The sequence below is a fragment of the Monopterus albus genome, unplaced genomic scaffold, assembly GCF_001952655.1.
Source record: "Monopterus albus unplaced genomic scaffold, M_albus_1.0 scaffold168.1, whole genome shotgun sequence".
NCBI classification, from domain to species: Eukaryota; Metazoa; Chordata; class Actinopteri; order Synbranchiformes; family Synbranchidae; genus Monopterus; species Monopterus albus.
Window position 1 is genome coordinate 832,299 of NW_018128048.1, and position 24,852 is coordinate 857,150.

Sequence of the window (24,852 nt, forward strand, 5' to 3'; positions counted from 1 at the left end):
CGTTTCTGTGTAGTATGGGGCTAGCCCAACCGAAGAGATATAATGTATAGGCCTGGTGGGCTCAGGGTCTTTCATCTTACATCTGCCTGCGTGCAGTATGGAGGTGCAAGATACCTGAGCGTGTAATGTTAATTTTACCTGTGATCCTTTGAATAAATCAGCACTGTTTTGTAGTTACTTGGGCTGCCTCGTCTCTCAGAGTCAGTATGGTTAAAAAGTACGGGGTACAACAATGGTATGCCTATAAAATGAAATATGCAGGTTGTTTATTCACTTGAGTCTCTACTACACATTCTTATCACAGTATAAACCACTTTTAACATTATATTCTAATGCAGACCTATAAGGGTCAGTTCATTACAGAGACCTGCCCAGGACATTCAACCCTAACCTAACTTGCACAGAAGGAAATAGCTCAGTCTATATTGAATATACATTTTATTTCCAAGTCAAGTGTGCGCTATAACCCCTCTGACCACAGCTGTCCATTCCTTCATTTCTATTTCATTTTAAACAAATAATTTAATATTTTACAGTCTTAATGCGTATCTTCTCGGCAATTTTTTTTTTTTTACTAAATATAGGGCTATTCTATTGAAAATAATGTTTCCGTTTTTTTATCTTATGTATGGCTTTGCATTGTATTGGCATGTGTTGCATTGCACATGAATATGCCATACCCGTGAATCTTGAGTCTTTGTGAATGTACTTGCTCATTGATCGGTTACTCTGGTCTAGCCAATGCCGTCAGTTCACAAACATTCGCTTGCAGTTGCTAGAGAAAAGGGACATGTTAGAGGCTGGTAGGGCCGCGGGAGCGTACGTCTAGACAGGATAGCGGACACCCTTTCAGAGATGGGCTACCTTGCCCTAAGAAGAAGGAAACGAATTTGAACGGTGTAGCTACAACTTGGGCTTAGTATGGTGTTTATGGATGGTCGTATGCAGGAGTTATTTAATGTTTAAAATGTGGGAGATGGTGGCGTTACCGAGAGCGAGCTCTCCCTTCCTGTCGTCTTGGACAAGATGGCAGCAATGCAGGCGAACTGTGCATGATATGGATTTATAAGTCCATAACATGTTCAGAGAAGCCCTGGATTATATTTATGGTGACTCTATGTGAAGGTAAGCAGTTGACTGAAGGCTGTTAAATGTGGTATTTGTTTTGCTTAACCTTTGAAACGATAGTTTATATGTGACGTAATACAAAGTCAAAACTTGGCTACAAACTTAGCTAGCTGTTTTTGGTTTTAACATTATGAGGTGTCAACCGTATCAACATTGATATTTGGCTTTGTACGTAGCTCTCTATATCATTTTTTACCTTTGGTAAATCAGTTTTATTATTCTGCCAAACAACACTAAACAGCCATGACGCTGGTGGTAATGATTAATGTGAGTGCATTAGACCTTGGTATTTATTATTTCGGTGTTGCACGGCGACCCGTTGATTTATTAGTTACACGTTGCTTAACTTGAACTCATTAGCTTACTTATTTACTTATTAACTAACACAAGCCAATTTTGTTTACCTGCTTGCCTACCATAAATGGGCATCATGGGCTGAGTGAGTCACTTGTGAGTGCTGTATTGTGGCTATGTAGTTATATGTCGGACGTGACCCACTTATAAAACATTACAAGATCGTGTTAATGTTCACCCATAAGGCAAAAATCTATTAGACCAAATTTACAAATCACACCTGCTGGATTCTACTTGGTCAAAGTTTGTACTGCGTCTAGTAATGTCACCTGTTATTAAGCTGTAAGCATAATAGTACGATTTTAAAAAAAGTAACCTCCGTGAATATTTTTAAGTATTTAACCTGAACATATGTCAAAACTACATGCTAGGTCCTGCAAGATTAGCCTGTTAATATCTTGCAAGCCTCTTTCAAGGTGGAAAACTAACCCTGTCCACTGGCTAAATGCAGGTCAGCATTTTACTGTAAGTGCTAGTGTTGCACGATATACCGGTACTAGTATGGTACCGCGGTACTGAGGCATTTAAAATGGTACTATACTGCATTTGGATGGGACCGGTACTTGCAGCGCCGCCGGCTGTGCCCGCCCGCAGCGCCCGCCCGCAACAGAGGAAAACAGAGCAGGAAACAGCTTCCTCGTCCTCTGCTCACTGAGCAGCGTGGACTGGAGCAACAAACGGAGCAGGAGGAAAGCTTGGAGAGAGCAGAGACGTTGGAGAGGGAGAGGGATAGAGCGAGAGAGCGAGAGAGAGGAGCACGGAGAGGAGAATGGCTGCTGTAACAGTCACCACCCCGCAACTTGTGGACAAACGAGGGGCGCGAAGTGCTATATGGCAGTACTTCGGCATAAAAACAAATGAGCAAGGAGAGGCAATTAACGTTGATGCGCCATTGTGTAAACGATGTTTTAAAACATGCATGGCTAAGGGCGGAAACACCCAGACCTGCACACTGAGTTCAGGGAACGACAGGTAATTTACTCATGACATGTGCCCTTTTCAAATGCAATAGTTCAATAGTTTTAAGTGTGCAACACATGATAAAGAGTTCTTATCAAACATAGATTTTTTTTTTCTAAATTTTAATAAAAAAATGTGTTTTTTCAAAACGTTAAATGTGGTTACAGCACAGTCGTTCAGTGTTTTACATACATATTTAGCCATTTAATATGTTATAAAGACTGGTAACATACCATTTAAAAACACTGGTCCTACTTAAGACAGGCTATATGTAATGAAAATATTTTTTTCTAAGTTAGAACTTCTAACTTCATACTTTTTATTTACTCACACTGACTGTTCTAAAAAAAATTTTTTTTTGAGTGCAATAAGAAAAGCCTAGTATTTTGAATTTTATTTTGATGTTATTCTAAGATTTTCTATTAAAATAAAGTCAGTAATGACATTTTTTGCCTTCTCTTTTTGTCTGAAAAACTATCCAAAAGTATCGAAAGTATCGAAAGTATCGAAATACATTTTGGTACCGGTACCGGTACCAAAATATTGGTATCGTGACAACACTAGTAAGTGCCCGTTGGAACTGTCAGATATTTTGTGGCTGGTGTCCTGTTCATGAAGTTTGTGCAGTGAGCATTTTTAGACCAAGAAAGCATAAAAGTGCTTTCATAAAAATGTATAGTAAGAATTGTACTGTGAAAGAGAGTAGTGTCTATCTGTTACCTGTGACATTGGTCAGCTTAGCAGGTATAAACACACTGAACAACATGAAGTAAAAATCAAAAGTCAAGTTAATCATACTAAATGTGGCTGTAATAATTTAGTTGGTCTTGTATCCCCTTGAAGAGGTGATCTCATGTTGAAGAGGGGGGTATAGGGTTAATTCCTGAGCTCCTACTGTATGTGAGAAGGATTTGGATGTCACCAAATCACCTGCAAAACAGGAGTAGTCCTGGATATTGCTAACAAGAGCATCATCATTATGCAACAAACAATGCTATCCCATACAGCTATATACAGTAGCAGATGCTTCAACTAAGTCCAGGCAAGTGCAGACATCCACTTTAATGATCAGTTTGAGCACAGACAACAGAAAGTGATTCATCTGCACTGTTTTTGTTGCCATCAGCTTGATATCTGCAGACAGGTGTTATCTGGCGTTGGCTCCCGACAGGAACAGAATGTTTAAAATAGAACCTGCACACTGCTCAGTCGACTTCCACAGCCTCACATCTCGTAGCCAGAGATAATATCAAAGCAAACCAAGAGCTCAGTGTGCAGTCTTTCTCACTCTGTTGTTCTAAGAGATATTTGGAGTCAGCTGACCATCCTGAGTCACGACAGTTCATAAAATGTGGCCTATTTATGGACTATCTTGACTCAATGGGGCTAATATAGCCACCCGTCATCTGACATTTTGCACATCATGGCGTTTGAGCTGAACCACTTATAATATTTAAACTTTATATATGTAACATTTACCGCAAATGTACGTTTACTGAAATGGCACAAAAGCAAAGGTCACTCTCAGGATTTCAAGAATTTATATTGATTCATTAAGATGCTATGCCTAAGCCTTTCTCTGGTAGAGAAATCCTGGACTTTTGGTCCCAATAACACTTAAGTGGTTTGTAAAACGGAAAGAAATTCAAGGTTTACAAAGTGACAAGTGTAGACCATAGTGCTATCAAAATTGGCCAAAAATAATGTTTGAATATTTGTTCTAAAACAACACATATTCAACTATTTGAATATTTATTTTTGTGCGTTGCCTCTATAAGAGGAGATATATGAGAGACATCCATTTGGTTAGATATTTAATTATATAATCAAATATTCAGTATTAGTTATACAGCCCTAGTAGACCAAAGAGTTATGTACTTTCCCCACCTGCATGTGTGCTCTGTATCATTAGTACTTCTTCCTTTGTTGCTTGGGAACTAAGGAATTGCATATTGTTGGTCTTTGTTTTGTTTTCCTAAGCTGAAAAACTCCAGCGTTACATCAGAGAGTTAATGAAAGTTTTTACTGCTTTGGCTTATGGGACAGCCACTAAAGTATAATGCATTGTAGTTGTAGTTAACAGTTCTTGTTACTGGAACAAATATTACTGCGGTTTTTACTTGTAGTTGTTTTTGTTGTGTGGAACACTAGTATAATACAAATGGTAAGAAAGCATTTGTTTACATTTGTTTCGAGTTACTTATTACCATAAACATCCTTTCTTGTGAGTAGACACAAGCTGGTATTCAAGTTTCACAACACACTGTGTATAAAACATTTATGGTAGTGAAGCAACCACTCGTTACTAACTGTGAGTACTGTAAACCTGAGACACCACCATGAGTATAGTGCAGCACTGTAGTGCAAAGTTTGTATAATTCTCCCTTTGCATAGACTCTCCTGCCTGCTGTACCTATGTCAAATTCCTCAGCTTATCAGTAGCCAGGCCACAGGGGGGGAGGTTGCGTGGTGGTGATACCAGTAATACCAGAGGAAAGTCAACCAATGTGGATGAAGAAAGTCAGTGAGGCCAGTAAATAAATGTGTAAACAGTATTATCCCCTACAATAATTGATATTAGTGGATAGTGTTGGTTGTTAACGGGTGGGGAGGCAGTGGGACGTGGGAAGGTGTTCGCATGATGCACAGATCTGCTGTACTTGGGTCAGCTTTCTGTTACACTGTGGTCAACTCCAAGACAGGCTTCTGATTGACGTCATCTTGATTTGTGTGTACAGACACAAGGCGAGTTTATGGGGAGAGCACCATGACAAGAAGGTGCTGTGTGGTAAACTGACACCACCATGAGATAGATAAAAAAGCCTTCTATTTTCAAAAAGTGATGGGTGAAAAATATAAATTTTTATAAGAAGTAAACATCTGTTTCAGTATATAATTACCTATATGCATTTAGGGATATGGTCTGAGCCCTGGATTGTAGTAACACAATAACTGAGTTTCTCCAGAAACTGGTGAAGGGAAAAAAAAAAGTGGTTTAAGGCAAAAAAGCTCACTCTGCTACTCTGTTCAATGAGAAGTGTAACAGTCTGTGTGGTGCTTTGTTGATTGTGATCCTGATTGCAGGGGCATTTAATATTTCAGTGTTTGCAACTTTCTGACAGCTGTTAATACATACATACAGTATGTTTTATAGACTGGTGGCTTTGATGAATCAACAAATGGCTGGTGATTCTTGGGTGTGTGTCTTTTTTTGTGGCTGGATTGAATAAGTTTTACATGTTAAATTTTGTATTTACACATTTGTGTATTTGTGAAACTTGGCCTACATACATTTCAGGCATCAGAAATTTAGTTTTCCTCTTTAAATCTGGCATCCATTTAGTATATTTCATATTTTCCCACATAAAGCCTCTGTCTTCTAAAATCTGTGCCCATTTGTGCTGAATGAAGTTTTCATTTACAGCTTGTACAGAAAGGTGACGGTCACTTCTTTATGTACTGTATGTTGAATTAACAGATACTGAATTAAGAATGCCATGATAATGTCAACCTGTCCCTACCAATTTAGTTGAGGCATTCATACAGAAAACATTTATATTATTGAGTAGAGGAAAATTATCATTAGGTGGTAGATTAGTTGGTACTCTTATGCTGTTCATATACCATGTTCAGCCCCCTTCATAAAGCATAATAGTCAACTGTACAATATCTTCCCTGTGTAGTTAATCAAAAAAGCAGAAGACTTCTAAATCATAGCGGAAATACCATGTAGTCACATGCTTCAGAAAATAGAAGGCTTTTTTTATCTAATGAGCATAGAAGGTTATGTTCATGAGGCACAGACAAAGCTCCACAGTGTGTAGTGAGATTGCGAGTTAAGATGGCAACCAATGCTTATGGCAGGAAGCTGACAGGGTCTAAAGTAGGTACTTTGGTTTCCAGTGTCTGCATTTGGTATCATCATCTGACCTGAGCAGTAGCCAAGAAGACTCCATTGCATTAGTTCACAAATAACCAAACATCTCCTGGCTCATGTTGGATGAATGAAATTAAAATCACATGTAGTTCTGAATGACAAGATTGCGATTCTCATTTTTACCTGGGCTTCAGTAGCATAACTTACCAAATTTATAGGGTAAGGGCAGTTAACTTTAGTTTTACTATTCATTGATTTATATGTTTTGTGGTACTTTACAGTGTTTTTTTGTATTCTGTTTGCTTTTTTTTGTACAGAAAGTGAGCTACATAACAGAATGTGTTATAGGTTGGGTGACAACCCAAGCTGCTTTCATAATCATCTGGCCTTTGACAAAACTGTTAGTAGTCTTCTGTGCCAGAGAATAGGATGGACTGATCACAGCAGCAGTTTTGCATTTAGCTGTGAGTTCAGGTCATATGGTCATGAATAGTTTCAGTAGCTCCTAACTGACTTGTGGCAAGGGTGTGTTCATACAGCGCTGGTTTTAGGCAGTCTTGCCTCTCAGCTATGACTGTTGGTAATGGAAAGAACTTTTTGGGGTAAGCAGTGAGGTTGAGGCACCATATTCAGCTTCTATATTGTTGATGTCTTCAGTAAATTTACACAAAATCTAAATGGAGACATGCCTTTTTACTGTAGATTAGAAAATCTGTTTGGTTTTCTTAGTGAGTGAGAAAATGGAGTGGAGTGATTATGTGTTACTTTGTGTTTGTTGACTGTCATCACCTGTTTGTCCTTTCACCTGTTACTGTTATTTGTCTTTCTTAAGGGACATTTGTTTTGTCAGTAAGTACCATTTGCTTGTAGACAGGTGTCTAATGTTTATTTTCTTCTCAATTAAATTTTGGGTGTAGGCCAGTGTCAAAAGTTCAATTGTGAGCAGTTACTTAGCAGCTTAGGGTTGCTGGAAAGGTTCTGCAGCTTTAAAGGGTGTAAGGCAGTGCCACAGGAGAAGCTTCACCACTGACCAAGGGAGTATCCAGCTTCAAATGGTAATTATAGCAGCAGCTGCCATTCTTTTGCCTTTGTCACAACAAAGGCTACCTTATGTCTCAGAGCCATTTAGTGACTGTATTAGTGTGGTCAGGGAAACCAACTATGTCCAGGTTTTAAATTGAATTTGGGTGTTGTGTTGCACTTAAGTTGGCATTCAAAACTGGACATCTTGATTGCTCAGTTGGTGAGAGTGATCCAAGAGCAGGCTCCCTCTGTCTAGAGACTCTGGCACCAGACAGCATCCTCTCATCTTCAGACCAGCCAGATAATATTTCCATTCTCCAAGCACTAAGACAAAACCTACAGTATGGATGTAATATTTCAGTTGTACATTATGGAAAATTCTTTGCTGTGCAATATTTAATTTGGCTTATATCACTTAAACTCTGACATTACTGGCCATTTGTCTAACTTGCTTTGTTTTTCTCTCTGTCAACAGTTTTTTAGCAAGTACATATATGAAAATGGTGCACCACTGTCTTGGGTCTTCATATGGTATGGCTATAGAAATTGGCTTGGCTTCAGAAATTTCCCCACTGTGGGATCAATAAAGTACCTACCTACCTAAACCTGCCATGTAGTTATACTTTTGATTTATTTTGTTGTGAATAAGCAAGCACTGGTAAAGAAGAGAAGCACTTGTCATTTATTTAACAATGTAGTCTGCTTCTTGGCATGATATTGAAATTGACAGTTAAGAAATGGTAGGTCTGGAATATGGATCTAAATTGTTTACAACTGTGGTGTTCAATTGGTTGGGACATAGTTGTCTATTAAGATGACAGATAGAAGTCTCCCTATACTGGGCTATGTCTGCCGAGTTTGTTCTGCTCCTTGCAGAAACCTGTGCAGTACAGTATGTGCACAATCAGCAGCATTTAATGTGTATTAGGACTGAATGATGTATCGTTTTTCAAATCGAAATCCTGAACAGAACAGTTTTCAAATCACAAAAGCTGCGATTTAAACTGCCATTAAAAAGTGTTTTTAAATGCTACAGATTCTAAACAGTCGGACCAGCAACTCCGCAGGCTTCAGATGCACACACACCACCCTCCTTCGCATGCTTCACATGAAACCTGCAGAGTAAATTAGTGAGTGGGCACAAAAAGGCATACAAATACATTTCACTTTGGTGATGTTAGTTGCGCACAACAGTGAGCAAAAACCAAATGTAGACAACTGAGTAACACTTGTGTCAAAGTGAAACGGTAAGTTGGTCTTCCAGACCTGTTTTAGTTTTTGAGCAGAGGATGCATGGCATGAACAGGTGATGTGCCAAAGTGTCTGGCTAAGGTAGTGACAGTGTGAGGAAACACAACAAATTTACTCCAACATTTAAAAAAACAAAACACAGTTGCTACCTTTTCCTTATAATACAGGATTTTCTGTTTTGATAAATATAATAGCCTGTCCCATATTAGATTAATACTGGATGCAATTAGTCATTTTTAATGCTTAAATTTATTGTCCACAATAGTGAAAACTTCATAATAACCTACTAAACAAAACCAATTTAGAAAAGCAGTGAGATCAGAGGATGAAGACAGGCTCTGTCATCTTTATGCATGTGGAGCAGTGCAGCCTGCTGTGGTTCAATGGCTGTTGCCTCTCTCACCCTGTCTCCCTCCACCAATTACTTTGGTTCAGTCCAAAGGCTCCGCCACCCTCTTACTCTTTGTACCATTATCATCCTTAAAGACTGAGGCAGCAGCACTGACTGTTGTTGACTCACTTTACTTGAATAACACAGTTTAAAAAAAGACAAAGGTGTAGCAGAGAAAAAAAGTTGAATGCTTCAAATAGTTCAGTGCATCTAGCAATTGAAACTGTGCAAACAACAGAGGATTCAGGACCGCTGAGTCCACTACCAGTCACGTTTGACTGCATAAGAGGTAGGCAGAATGAAGCTAGCCTGAGTTTATGCAGCATGTTGATTAGCTTAGTTTTGTGCCCTGGTTTAATCAAAAGTTCTAATACACAATTCAAAGTCTGTGATGAGCTCAGATCTGCAGAATTTTATGAATTTACTACTGTACAGTTTGAATTCTCACACACTCTAGTCTATAGCCAAAGAGAGGAAAGTGAAAAATAGAAATACAGTTTAATTCGCAGCAAACTGAACTGCAATGAAACCAACCCTCTGCACCACCAGTGCATGAGGATGAGGATGTTGGGTTTGTCTTCCCACTGTTATTAACATTAAAGCTTGTTTGTCCTGAATAATACAGAAGGAAAAGGGGGAAAATAGCATATTAAATTGTACAGTTGCAAAAAAAAAAGCAATTGGATTATTTTCCAAAATTGTTTAGTCCTAATATACTCTCACAAGTCACGCTTTCATCCAAGCAGGGGTTGACATTACTCTGTGCCACTATAGAAACTTTGCCCTTATTTTTGCAGCTCTAATAGTAGCTAGCATATTTAACAGTTTATCAGTAGATCAAGAATTGTTTGAAAATACCATCTTAACATTCAAAACCACAAAAGCTTGAGGGAATACTGCAGTGTGATGTGCATTGCTCTTGCTGCCTGCCTCCATATTGGGCTTCTTTTTTTTTAAATCTCCCATTTAGGACTGGAAAAGTTGGAAATCTTCATTTCCTAAACATAGCGAGTGTGATGGATAGTTGATACCATCACAGGGCTGGCAGTACACTATCAGCCTAAGCTTAAATAAAATCTAGTGAGCTCTATTACAAATACAGTATATTTGAGCTGTTTCGAGTATAGAATGAAAATGTTTTGTATAAGCTTTCAGGCTGGACAGCTAGAACACTTATTGGTGTATCAGTGTGGCAGATTTTAATTTCCTGATGGAGCACTTCCAAATTTGTTTTCCTTCACTAAAACAGCTGCCCTCCTGAGCCCTGCTTTGCATGATTTGATAAACCTTTTCTAACGGGGAATATAGTAAACGGTACTGCAGGGTGTGTTGTGGAGAAAGCTGGCAAGGGAACAGGTTGACCTCATCTTGCTGCTCAGAATATAGTCAAAGGGGTGCCTCACAGCATAAGTGTTGTTACAACACAAGTGAGTTTTCCATCAGGGATACTTATTTAAAGAGACTGCAGGGACACTAAGAGCCCAAACCTTTCTGTGTCCCTTTAGATAAACTTCTAGAAACAAAACCTTTTTTAATGAGTTGGGGACATAAGGCAATAAAAATGATAATAAAAAAAATATACAGAAATATCTAATTAGGTTTTTATGTAAGTAACATGGTTGTGTAAATGCACTTTTTGTGTGTGTGGGTGTGTGTAAATGCACTGTTGATTAAAGTATGGAAACCTCTGGGGATCAGCTGCTTGCATCTCAGTGAATGTGCCCCAGAATGAAAGTAGGTAACAGACTGTAGTAAGGCGCACAGATAAGTATTTTGAATATGGTTTTCACAGATGTTAAGTATCACGAAATGTATTTTCCTCCCCTGGTCTTTTTGTGTTATACACAATTGAATTTCAGTATAATTCAGCAAGATGTGTGTGAGCGTGAGTTACATTATCTGCTCTCAAACTCGTACATGATTTGGAAAGAGGCAAGAATAAACCCTGTTAAAGGACATATGTTCCTGATGATGCTTTATTTCTCTCTTTGTCTGTTATCCTCTCTCCCTCTCTGTTGGTTGCCTGGAGACCTGCAGTAGGATGCATGGAAATGACAGGAAAAGGTCAGGCAAGCCTTTGAGAAGTTAGTCATCTACTATGTGGAGGTGTTGGACGAGTTGCAGTGGATTGAGCAGATTGGTGATTGTGTTCTCAAGCACCATACTTCTACATGCTCTTTTGTTCTGGTCCATTTGACATGTGTTTGGTGTGACGGGAGTTTTTATTCAGGGTAGTTTGTCTAAGAGAAACTTTTCTTTTACAGCAATGTCTTGATCACGTTCACATGATCACACATTCATTCCTGAAAGCTGCCCAGTAGACAGTCTGACCTGGCCACAGTAACCTGGAGCCTCATTTATAACTGTTGTGTGTGAACAAAATAGAGCTCGAGACATGCATAGCATGCATGCAAAGACGGGATTTATAAAAACAAACTTGACATGATAATGTGTGTACTTCCCTGGAAACTCTGACCCATGTGTATACTCATTTTGGGTATGAGTGAAATTGGTATTACAGATGGTGAAGCAGTGAATTGAAACCAGATTGTATATTTATCCTTCTTACAGGTTTAATTTTGCTTCATATCAAACCAATAATCATGAGTGCACAGTGCAATACACGTTCAGGTATCTGTGTTATACAGTATTGTTTTCTCGTTTGTAGGAGGCTAATTATTCCATAAGCACCTCTCTGATTTAAAAGACAAAGGCCAATCCAGATCTTAACTACTTACATCTGTGGTTCATTATTAAGCTGCCATTAATTAATTGAACATGTGGCACTGGCTCATCACCACATTCCTAAACACTCAGAGGAGAGGGTTGGTCCATTTGATGCTCACAGTCAGTCATGGTTGGTTTTTAGCCAGAGTGCACCAAATGGGAAGAAGAATGCTGTGTCAGATGGCAGGTCTGGAAACGTCTGGCTCGCCATTCCCTGATAATCTTTTCATTTCGACCACAGTAAGCTAATTGAAGAAATAGTCATCAATTTTCTTTATAGAAATTGGGAAAATTCCTTCTAAGACTTTTAACAGAGTCTTCTAATATGGTGAATATTTGGCCAATTATAATTTAAAATAATTTTCATATATTTTTGTTTTGTATAAAAGCTCCTCGGTGAATACGACTGCTGTCTGGGTCACCAGGTGCACAGCGTATGTTGGAGAAACTGTGGTGCTGCTAGACATTCTCTGTCATCTCCTGTCACCTCACCTATCTCCTGCTTTCATCATCATCTGTGAAGACGAGTAAAAAAAACATGGCTGGTTTTGGGAGGTGTGATTTCATCAGCTATCTACTTGCCTATAGCCTTTACATGCTGAACAAATACCAAGCTTCAATGTCCCTGTGTCTCTGCCAGCTGGTCCGTACTGGTCCGTTTAAGATATCCACCTCCACGCCTGACCACTTAGCTCAAGTTAATGATTTTCCTCTTTGCTGTGTTAACAGCTTCTACAGCTATCAGCCTCTCAAACTTATCTTTTTTTTATATGCACTCTTCATCCTCCACAGGAACAATGTGTATATCATGTTTTGCATTGGTCATTTATGGTTAATTGTGGGACTGTTTTAGATGGGATATGCAGCTCACCAAAGTGCACACTGTCTCAAGTTAATTGTGGTTAATAAAATTTGCACAGATGTGTGCATGTACACAGTTTTATAAATAAAGACAAGAAAGGACTCAGATTTGTTCTTTAGTTTTTCTACAGATGGTGTAACAGGCAGGCAGTTCAGCATAGTGTTTTTTTTTGTTTTTTTTTAATAGCATCATTCTTTGTAACATGCTAAAATGGCATATGTTGTTTGCTGGGGATCCAAACTAATGACCTTCTGTTTTATTGTCTTTGTGTACAGGTATGGCCTCACAAGTCTTGGTCTACCCACCACACATTTATCAAACCCAGACAAGTGCCTTTAGCAGTGTGAAGAAACTTAAAGTTGAGCCCAGCAGTTGTGTGTACCATGAGAGGGCACACCCCCGGACTTATCTGAACAGCAGAACCCTTGGCATTGTGCACACAACGAAACAAGCCCACTCGTTTGTGAAGCGAGACTTAGCAGTGGGTGTGAAAGTACGTGGAGGACAAGAGTATCCAGTGCAGACGGTGGTGGTGCGTGGCGTACAGAGACAACAGCCAGGTAGAAGAGGAGGAGGCGGAGGACCAGGCCCAGCTGCAGCCCAGCAGCAGCAGGACACAGGGGCTGTCCACTCGCAGGGCAAGGAGCAGCAGCAAACAGACACAGGAAGTGGGGGCAGCAGTGGAGCAGCAGGGGCAGGAGGAGGGGGAAGGGGAGAGGGCTGCGGTGGACAAGGTGAGAAAGGCAGGGAGGAGGAGGAGGGTGACAGAGACGAGAACTGTGGAGGTTTGAACTCAGCAGACAGCTCTCAGCGATGTGGGCTGAAACGTAAAAGTGAGGAGTTGGATAACCGAGGGAGCACCATGCAGATTGTGGAGGAACTGTCAATGTTGCCTGCCATGTTGCAAACGACGAATGTGGGGAACACGGCCGTGACTGCACCTGCGGTAGTAGGGGCTGGAGGGGGCCCGTCTAAACAGGTTGCGGGGCCTGGGGGTGTAGGTGCAGCAGGAGGGACGGGAGGAGGGGATGGGGACTATCAGGTAGTACAACATGAAGTCCTATGTTCTATGAAGAATACTTATGAAGTGCTGGATTTCTTGGGACGTGGCACATTTGGCCAGGTTGTAAAGTGCTGGAAGAGGGGCACAGGTGAGGTAGTGGCTGTGAAGATGCTGAAGAACCACCCTTCATATGCACGGCAGGGTCAAATCGAAGTCGGCATCCTTGCTCGTCTGAGTGGGGAGAATGCAGATGAGCACAACCTGGTGCGAGCCTTTGAATGCTTCCAGCACCGCAGCCATACCTGCCTGGTGTTTGAGATGCTTGAGCAAAACCTGTATGATTTTCTGAAGCAGAATAAGTTCAGCCCTCTGCCCCTGAAAGTGATCAGACCTGTGCTACAGCAGGTAGCTACAGCTCTGAAAAAGCTGAAGAGCATGGGCCTGATTCATGCAGACCTGAAGCCAGAGAACATAATGCTGGTGGACCCAGTGAGGCAACCATACAAGGTGAAAGTGATAGACTTTGGCTCAGCCAGTCACGTGTCCAAAGCAGTGTGCTCCACGTACCTCCAGTCTCGGTACTATAGGTGAGTACAAAATAATTTGAGATTTTTGTCCTTTTTAATTTCTCTGTGTTAGTGTTCAACACATTCGGGTAAAAAAAAAAAAAAGCTGTCCTATCTCCAGCAAAGGAAGGAATGTCTCCCATACTGCAAAACATCCTGCCTATTTATGAGCCACACACCGCAGAATCTGGAAAAAATGTGGTCCTGCAGTGTTTACTAGCAGGCTACACACTGGCTGTTCAGGTCCCTACTGCCTGGAAAAGAAAACTGTGTTCTGCCAGACTTTACAAAAAATGTGGAATCAGTGTTTAATTAACTTGGTGAACATTTCTGCTGTTTTTTTGTGTAGCTCCAATTTTCCCTGAATGGATTAATGGAAGTTATGAAAGAAAAAATATTTTCAGACACACTAATACATGGTGTGAACAGTTAGGTTATGTAAAGACTGGGAGCAAAATTACTGGAAGCCATTCCAAACTTAACTCCACTGTTATGGGCCATGAGCTATGACATGGTAGTACATACGCCAGCTAATGTTTGTGTTAGAAGGATGCCTTTGTTTTTGTTGGTCTTGGATGTGCAATATGTTGAGTGCTTTGGTTTGATTAGAAAAATAGACCTTGAATGATGTCAACTGTTGCATAAGAGGCAGGAGTGACCCGGCTGTCTGTTTGGTTTGTATCATTCCCTAGTTTGCATAAAGACTTTGAGATAATAAGAACATTTAAGTAAGCCATTTTGTAATAATAGTCCCCTCAGATGACAGTTTGCTTAGGAATCTGTATATATGCATGCATTCATATCTTATAAAGAGTAAATGGTTTTCGTACAGTATGTATGCTATTTTCTTATTTATTACCTTCTGACATTATCAAGTACTATTGCCACATCTTTCTAGTCAAACCAAATGTTTTAATCTTATCATGGCAGCATATATTTGATAGTTTGATTAACCGTTGTGAAATAATTTGAATTCAAACCAGGATGCCTGGATTGTGCTGTCCCTCTGTTAGTGACCCACTCCTGTGAGGACACAGTGGAAATGCTTGTGATTACACCATGTCACAGTTAAAGTGCTATTGAGCTAATGGGAAAAGGCCATATTCAACCAAATCGAAGTGACACAGAGCCTGTCTCCATCAGCTGCATTTCAGTCTTTCATCTGCTGTAACAGATATGCTTCCTTTTTAATCAGTGCACCTGTTTACCCAGAGCCTGCAATGTCTCGTGCTTCACTCGAGCTTTGCTTACACTTGAGATGCATAACTGTGACCCAGCCTGGTTTTGTGTTTGTTTAAATCTATATTTACACACACAAATAGATTATAATGCATGAAGTGACAATCTTTATATGTTGCTAGGTGTGACTGAGCCTCCACAGTTGGCACAGGAAGAATGGAAATAAATTTAAAAAGTGACTGCAAAGTGATTAAATTAACCATTTAAAAAGTGACTGCAAAGTGACTGCAAAGTGATTAAATTAACAATGAAAATAGAGAATAAACTACTAGTAAACTTTAAGATAATGTAGAGCTGTATACAGTATATTGCCCTTATCACAGACTTTACTGAAGACACCTTTGCAACATTATCAACTGTCTAATCATCTCAGCAGCTGCAGTAATATTCATCAAACTTGCAACAATGTGAACAGTAGTGTCCATAAATGCAGTCAGTAACAATGACTAGCCTACTACATTTTACAGATTAACTATAAAAAGAATGCATTGGTTTCTGGTCAGAGTGACTGCTGACAGAAGAGATGAGGCACCAGGTTTAATCAAGCCTGGCTGTTAGCCCTGTCTGGAGGCTAACATGTCAGACTGGGAAAAAAAATGTTAAAAGTCCTGTGTCTATGCTGTTTGACAAGGCATGCACTCACCAAACACAATGCATTCCTGTCCTGTGTTCGGGCCTATGTACATTCCAGGTTTCAAAACTCTTCAAGTAATCTTCTAGTTATGTCAGGTGTTCCATTAAATATACGCATCCTGTATATTTAACGTTAAAAGATAAGGTTGGTCAATTTCTGTATTGATAGTTTTCAACAATCCCTATATAGAGACTAAAACCACCAATTAATTACTTTGCTAATTAGCAAATTATTTAGTTTTTGGGAGTGAAGGTAATGGCAGCAATAGTGCTGTTTTTGATTTACTGTTATTTCTTTTTACTTTTTTTATTATTAGCAGCTGTCAGGACTTCTGTGGCTTGTTGTTGAAACCCAGCTTTTGGTTTTCCTGTTCTAATGATCATGAGAATAAATTCAAAAGTTGTGATCTTGTAACAGATGTAGGAATACAGAACTGTTTACAGACCCCTCCTCCAGCACAAACTAAAATTGAAGATCCCCACCACACTGAAAGTTTTTTTTTTTTTAACCTTTTCCAGTGAAGGTTTAGAAGCCTTTATTTTCCATTAAAAAGGTTATTTGTGTTTTACGTTTTGGATAGTATTCGGGCATAAATTAGTCTGAATTCATTTGTTTATATGTTGTGAGGGGCTGCTACATGTTTTGCATTCTACTCATTATATAAAATTCCCAACCTTTATTCTTGTTTATTATTTTTTTGCTAAACTGTTGCTAGTTAGTAAGTGTTTAAAAGATCATAACATAGGAAAGAAGCACACTGCATTAAAAATGCAGTTCCTGCCACAACACCAGTGCACTGTTAAAAGAGGAACTGCAGCAGCCGAGAAATGGTTCTGTACATAATAAAATTAGCGAGCCAAAATATTGTTCAGTGTGGGGTGGCCAGACTTTGGCCAGTGGTGGCCGTGGGCCTTCCCGGCTCTGCCTGTGCCATAGACCTCAACTGGCAAGATCAAGTCAGTTAAGGTTGAAGAGAATTAACATAGTCAGGTCAGTGCTATCTGTTTTAGTGGAAAGCTTTTACATGGCATTTGAATAATTCTCACAGCCTGCACACACAGCCAGTGAAGCAGCATGCTCTGCAGAGAATTAAAATACCAAAAATGCCGATTTGTCTGTATTTGCATTTACTATAAGGTTTCTCGCTGACTAAAATGAGAAGACAACACTTAGGCCCATTCATTGGCCATAGCTTTATAGTAGTTTTTTAATACCTGTCAAAGATAGGATTTGCATTCTCTTTGCATCCAACTCGTTCATCAAGATTTTTTGTGATTATTGTAAATGGGCTTTGTGTCAAGATGTTGTTCAAAATAGAACTGTCATATTTTGCTGTATATTTGTGGAGGAGGAAGTGAGCACTGCAGCTGCTTTGACCCTGTTTGTAAGCTCTGTCAACCTTTAACTTTAGTGACCAGCTGTTTCTCGCATGGTGTATTTTGATACAATATATATCAGTACAGTATGATAATTATCACCATCATTTGGTGGGTTTTTGAGGAATTTGAATCAGAATTTGTTGATGCCACTAAATGTTAAATACTTCTGTTTTCCCAGTTATATTGTGCAATAATACTCACAGCCTCAGTCATAAGCTACAAACAGAAAGGAAGTTTCATCACATTTCATTATGGACTTTAGTAAATATTATTTAATATTAGATGAATATTTTAAATTATTATTGATGTTATTCTCTTGTCAGGACAAAGCTATAATTACAAGTAACAATGACATGAAAACTGCTGGCTTGTAAGTGTAAAAATGATGTCCCTCCATGGTTGTACCCCCTCATAGATAGGAGAATGCAAAGCATACAGTGGGGGAACAGTGTTACCAAGGCTGAGAGTGAAGAGTTGCTTAAAATAGCTTGTGGGACACCAGCCAGTTTGGTTTGACTTCTATAGATGGTAAAGCGCATAAGCAGCCAGAATGAAATAAGGACAGCTTGAAATACTAGAGAGCTCTCTGTTACTTGTTCAAGGTCAGCCCGTTCTCATGTCAGCTGTTTGATTTTCATATGCCCATTTGTGTTTGGTGATGTGCACAGTACTACATATTTCTTGGTCCGCAATATTAGGTGTCTGGTAGATGCCTGAAAACTCTCAGCCTCTCAAAACAATGGGTTTTACAGATACACCCACTGCTTTCACAGTTTACATGCCTTTGGCCATTGCCCACTCGTAATTGGTCACCCCGGTTTACACAGTCAGGGGCTCTCATGACTCAGTCACAGCATGAAAATGAAACCTTAACCTCCTTCATTAAGTTCCTGATTACCATTTATCATCTTGTTGATGTTGAAGCGTATTTATTGAGTGTTATTACTGTTCTGTTTGCAAACCATTGTATGTCCTAATTTGTAAAATTATTCTCATCTTACTGTTGACTACCTGATTCCCACAGGAAAAAAATGCCATTTTCTATCAGGAAATGGTGAGAAAAAATTGTCTTAAAATTTACAAGATGACGCAGTTTAATTGTTTTGTTATTCTTTTCAACTTTATAATTTTCTGAAGTAATCATGAGGAAGTACAAAATGATTGTGGTAGGTAAAAATGAGACTAATAATACTAATAAACCTTCTTTCATGGTTACATTTACTTTTAATTTTATGATAACAGTTTTTGCATTAGAAATTTTGACATACAATAGCAAAATTACAGTTGTTTGTGCCCCTATGCATCAATTTGGCATAAATACAGTACAACAGATAGATCTATTCCAGATTGTCCACAGTGGACCAGTACCTCTGTGTAAACCATAACCTGTTGGTCATTGTTCTATCATCACAGAATATTTGTATGTATTTAAGACTACTGGATTAGATTTGCCTTAAAAAAAAAAATAGGTCTGACATTTTTGCAGCACAAGCAAGCAATCCCCCAGTCAGTCCTATGTTGTGGGTAAGTGTGTGTGTGTGTGTGTCTCTGTGTGAAAGACTGGGCACACACATCTCCACTTCTTTGACCTGTATACTCAGATGGGTTAGTGGATATTATTTCCAGGTATTTGTATGTCCAAAGTAGTTTACAGTCTGTCATGTAGCAAGAACCTAAATTATGTATCATTGCTTCTTGTCATACTATTTTTGAACCATGATGTATTTTATTGACAGAATGTGAGCATTTGATTTTTCAGTCCACTTTGATGCTATGCCAGATCTGTGTCCTGATGAATTTTTGTCTTAAGAATGAAAGTTTACACATTTTTTAACTTTGTTGGATAAGAACCAGTTCTTGTAAGCATTACAACAATATCTCAGACTTGAGGTCAAATGCTAAAGGCTCATTGCCAAGCACTTTATTCCAGCTCTTTGTTGTTTTAATTGGTGCCATGTGCCCATAATGAGGGCCCTCTGCACAGCTGCACATTTATAGCAACAAATGTTTTTACTGGCATTGTGCAACTGGTCAGATTGCTTTTGTACAATGTTATATTTTTACTTTATGAATAACAAAAGGATTTGCATGTCAGCTACGTGCCTGCAGAATGTGCACACTTTAATTAGCTTTGTTCTCTAGAAAATCTGTGGGTCCTTGGTTTTCTTTTGTGGAATGAATGGCTTTGAGGTAAAGTGTTCAAGGACTTGAAGATTCTACCTTGAAAATGGAATTTTCTATGGCTAAGGCCATGTAGTTGGCAACTACGTGCAAAGATATTTGGTTGTCAAGGGTGGAAATTGCTGATAGCAATTTCTTTTCTGCAATTTTGGGTAAACCTCTGAGAAAATTGGCCTGTTTAATAAACAGTGGGATGCTTGCCATGAAAAATATAGCTGTATATAGCTTATTACTTGTATCATTGGTAAAATTCATTTACTATCATAAAATTCCAATAATCATGTACACTGTTAGGTATTTTTAGTCAGACAGATATTGGATAGATACTTTATGTATTAGAAATGTTTAGTGGAGATAGGATGTCTAGTTAGACTGTTAAATGCTTAGTCATGCTTATGAGTTTCTACAGGGTACATCTGGTCAAGGATAACTAGAAAGAAGAGTTGATGACTGTCAGCAGACAGGGTGTTTAATATTATTATTATGATGTGTATAACTGTAGCCTTAGCCATAATATGTTCTTATGTTTAAGTCACGACATGTTCTAGAAGTCTGTGAGAATGTTTTTAGCTACACACCACTTAATCAACAGACACACACACACACATTGATTTGCTTCATGTTTTGACTACTGCTATGGCCAGCTGCAAAGCTGGCAACAGAGACGTCTCGGTTGACGTTTCTGTGTAGTATGGGGCTAGCCCAACCGAAGAGATATAATGTATAGGCCTGGTGGGCTCAGGGTCTTCCATCTTACATCTGCCTGCGTGCAGTTTGGAGGTGCAAGATACTTGAGCGTGTAATGTTAATTTTGCTTGTGATCCTTTGAATAAATCAGCACTGTTTTGAAGTTACTGGGACTGCCTCGTCTCTCAGAGTCAGTATGGTAAAAAGTACGGGGTACAACAACACTACGAGGCAAAGGTTTAGGCACACTATCCCATTGAATTGAATGGGAAAGTACATCCAAACCTTTGACTTGTAGTGTACTTCAAAATAAAGTTAAAAAATCTAAAAGATTAGTTTTTCTAAAATTGCTCCCTCTGCATGGGGTTCTTATCATCCTAAGCTCAGAGTCTGAAAACAGTTGCAAAAACTGTATCTGAGTGCTTTGATTCAAATGACAAAATAGCAGTGAGATGGAAAAAGTTTTCTGAAACACTGGCACATGTCAGTACAGTGAACGGTTGACAATTGTAAAATGTGTTTGAAGCCTTGTACTATATCCTTAATCAAAGGTCGTGGCATATCAAAGTGCAGGTACTACCTCCGCCTTTGCTACATTGTCTCTGTGTTCCACTGAATAATGCAGGATGGTCTAACAGCGAATTACAGTTCCAGGAAGAGACGTGCAGTATGGCTCCATTCTTCCATCATGGAGTCACCATGTTGTCAGTTTGTTTTGTGGCTTTGTAATGTAAGCATGTAATAACAACACCCCACCCCCTGTTGTACCCGGTACTTTTTACCATACTGACTCTGAGAGACGAGGCAGTCCAAGTAACTACAAAACAGTGCTGATTTATTCCATGAACACAGGCAAAAATTAACATTACATGCTCAAGTATCTTGCACCTCCAACCTGCACGCAGGCAGATGTAAGATGAAAGCCCCTGACCCCACCAGGCCTATACATTATATCCCCTCGGTTGGGCTAGCCCCATACTACACAGAAACGTCAACCGAGACGTCTCTGTTGCCAGCTTTGCAGCTGGCCATAGCAGTAGTCAAAACATGAAGCAAATCTGTGTGTGTGTGTGTGTGTGTGTGTCTGTTGATTAAGTGGTGTGTAACTAAAAACATTCTCACACGACTTCTAGAACATGTCGTGACTTAAACATAAGAACATATTATGGCTAAGGCTACAGTTATACACGTCATAATAATAATATTAAACACCCTGTCTGCTGACAGTCATCAGCTCTTCTCTCTAGTTATCCTTGACCAGATGTACCCTGTAGAAACTCATAAGCAGGCCTAAGCATTTAACAGTCTAACTAGACATCCTCTCTCCACTAAACATTTCTAATACATAAAGTATCTATCCAATTTCTATCTGACTAAAAAAAATACCTAACACCAGCCTTAATTTACTGCTTTGTGTGAGCTGGTTTGATGCCACTTTATACTTGGTTCCTCTCAGTGAGGACAGAGCAGGGAGGATCAGAGGACTATTTTTGGAGTGTGAGATAATGGCCATGAATAAGAAATAGAAAGAGAGATAATTTCTCTGCTGTGTCATGGACCTTGTCTGCACTGCACTCAGATGAGATAAAAATAAGATAAAACTGGGAAAACAAACACTTAACAAAACCTGCATACGACAGGAACACTGAAAATTTGGGAAATATGCTTGTTTGCTGTCTTGCTCACAGTCAGAATACAGTCTGTAAAATGTATGTCTGTAAAATCTTGCAGACAACCTAAGGCAATCTTAAAGATGTTTAATATGCTCTAAGAAGATAATGAAAAGGTACAGCTGCCAGTCAGCCCCTCTTGCTGATACACTTGCTGCATTTCCAGTATCGGAACCTAACGAGTGCTTGGTGTGGGAGGGAGGGGCTGCTCCGCTCTAACACAGGCAGTTAGCTGTGGGTTTATACATGGTGCTTGTAATGCTAATGCTTGAGGTGTGAAGATGTGGACATTTAACTAATCACCAGTGACCACTCTGCGTGCACGCACACCCCCTCTTCCGTCACGTTCCTGGTACTTCATTTTAGTACTACCACTATCTCCCTGGGGGGTGCCGAAATTTAGTACCTGGAACACACCTCCAGTGGTAGTAGAAACAAATGCAGAACCAGTGACAAGTGTTACTCGGCATGACACGTTTCGGTAGGCTCCTATAATGGAAAACCCTCTCTATCACATGGATACAAATACTGTGATTACCATTGTAATAAATACAATGGTAATTATTTATAATACTGAGTTGTTTTGTGATAGCACTCAGTGTTTTCATGGGACCCAATTTATAGGCTTATTTTGACTTTAAGAAATAAAGCAACCAATAGGAAGGCAGTGTTCATAAAAGCTCTAATTCAGCAGTTTTTGAGTTGCCTGACCAACTACGGTATGTTAAATGAACAGGGGCTGTTGATGAACTTTGACACCAGACATCAGCCTTACAGTACAGTATATCCCTGGTGTCCAGATGAATGCAAGGATGTGGCTTGGCTCTCTCTCTTCACTCCTCGAGGGGAAACCCGTTCCTTATAAATAGGACATGCCTGTGAGGCTGAAATAGTTGGCATAACTGCCTGGTTGGTTTTCTGCTGCTGTGTCGCCTGCTGCACCAGCTGTTGCATGCATTTGTTTTGATCATGTGATAAAGTTGACTAAAACTTAATATAGTAGGTCTTAGACTTGCTGTTGCTATCCACATACACAAGACCAGTCCTGCACTCCTACAAATATCATGGTATTTATATTGATAGCAGTTTGACCTGAAATACCTATGCTAATTCAGTCTGTTTGCAACTTCACCGGAGATTGTATGTCTTATGTAGACTACGCTTTTATAGTGTTGACCAAAACATCATGTTTCTGTTTTATCAGGCTGTTTTAGAGAATGTTTTCAGGTATGGATTGGCAGCATAGTTGGCAGTTTGACTGAAAATGAAGACAAGGTTAACAAATATTGCAGAAATTACAATGAAAATGATCGGCCAAAAGAAATCATAGCCTCCAGCTCCTCTATGAACAGTGTGTACTCAAGCAAGCAAGGAGAATCCCGTTTGGTCCACAATAAAAGAAATATTATCTTATCCATATGTACCTTCTCTCCCACCCAGTTCAATCTCATATGGCTCCAAAGACGTCACACAGTAGCTGTCTGATGGATCCCTTTACATACATTTAGGATAAAAGCACAAATTATCTTGAAATCTAATCCTTAGTCGTTCTTTGGATTTCAGTGCTAAGGTCTTTTGTGTTGGTAAATAGTTGGGAGGTATATCTTGTTTGTGTTCTCAGCAGAAGTGGAAAGTATCACCATCTCAAGTTTCTCTACAAGTTTCTGAGCAATGTTGTCATCTTTGTACGCCACAGGGATATAATTGGTGTTTAAATAATTATCACAGCATGATTGCAATATTGATACAGTTATAAACACTGACCAGTTGTCTCCCAGCCTTGTTGTTGCATAGAATATGTGATGTAATGAATATTTTACTGAGTCTTATCACACATCTCTCATCATTTTAACCAGTTTACAGCATTATTACTTTGTCCCATAATCTGACTTAGACATTCTTCTCTGTTCTGACTTGGCCCATAAGTTATTAGTCTTTGTGCTAAATACTCATTGCACCTTATTGATTTTAATGAGCTTGCAGGCTACTTCTGCCCAAAAAGGCTTGTATCAGACAAATAAGCTCTCGCTACTTCATGCTGTTAGGACACTGTTAGAGTTTATAGGCTCTGTGGTGTTTCCTAAACCTAGTTCTTGACAGTTGTCAGTATGTCTTACCTGTATTGGTGCTGACAGGCCTGCGTCACCACTAACCTTCCCTGTGACATGATATTAGTGCTATTATGGAGTTACTTGAAGTAACACTGAGCCAGCATGTAGGTGAAGAAGCAGTGACTATGATTCTAATTTCCTGTCAACCTAGAGCAGATAAAACAGCCTGTCACAGCTCTGATCCCAGCCTGGCTGACCTGCTAACCCACTGGCTCAGCATACTGAAGCTTGGTATTTCTAGTACATGCACAGCACTGGATTATAAAACACTTGGCAATGTTCAACATGTACCACACATTCCCATCTGCTGACCATCATCAGGAATTCCAAGACCTTACTAATAATTTTTATTTATATGCACAAGACACAAACAACAGCTTACAAAGCAGTAAACAATAGATACATAACTGGTGAAATTGAGGGGATTGGTTGCTGAAGCTTAGTCATTTACTTTACATAAGAATATAGCTTGTTATCAGTTACTAGAGAAAGTGTCATTGCTTATTTTTGCATACACATCCTGTTAGTTTTTACAGTTGTAGGCTATAGAGATGGCACAAAACCATTATATACACCACATTTAAATACTTTCATACTGAATGTTATTGTTATGCTACTGTAGACTAACATTTGTGTGCTTTGTCTGTTCCACAGGGCTCCAGAGATTATTTTGGGATTGCCGTTTTGTGAAGCCATAGACATGTGGTCCCTAGGCTGTGTGATAGCTGAACTTTTTCTGGGATGGCCACTTTACCCTGGGGCCCTGGAGTATGACCAGGTAAACAATATTTTTCTCACACTCAATTTTT

At 39.4% G+C, this 24,852-nt stretch overlaps 1 protein-coding gene across 1 annotated transcript in view; it reads left to right on the forward strand.

Moving 5' to 3' along the window:
- The first annotated feature begins 762 nt into the window (after positions 1-762).
- The window catches only part of hipk3b (homeodomain interacting protein kinase 3b), a 46,930-nt gene continuing 22,840 nt past the window's right edge, over positions 763-24,852 (forward strand). The window contains exons 1-3 of the mRNA XM_020615669.1: positions 763-1,125; positions 12,849-14,163; positions 24,698-24,821. Of these exons, the coding sequence (XP_020471325.1) occupies positions 1,053-1,125; positions 12,849-14,163; positions 24,698-24,821 (1,512 nt within the window). The 5' untranslated portion in view covers positions 763-1,052. The remainder of the gene's footprint in view (positions 1,126-12,848; positions 14,164-24,697; positions 24,822-24,852) is intronic.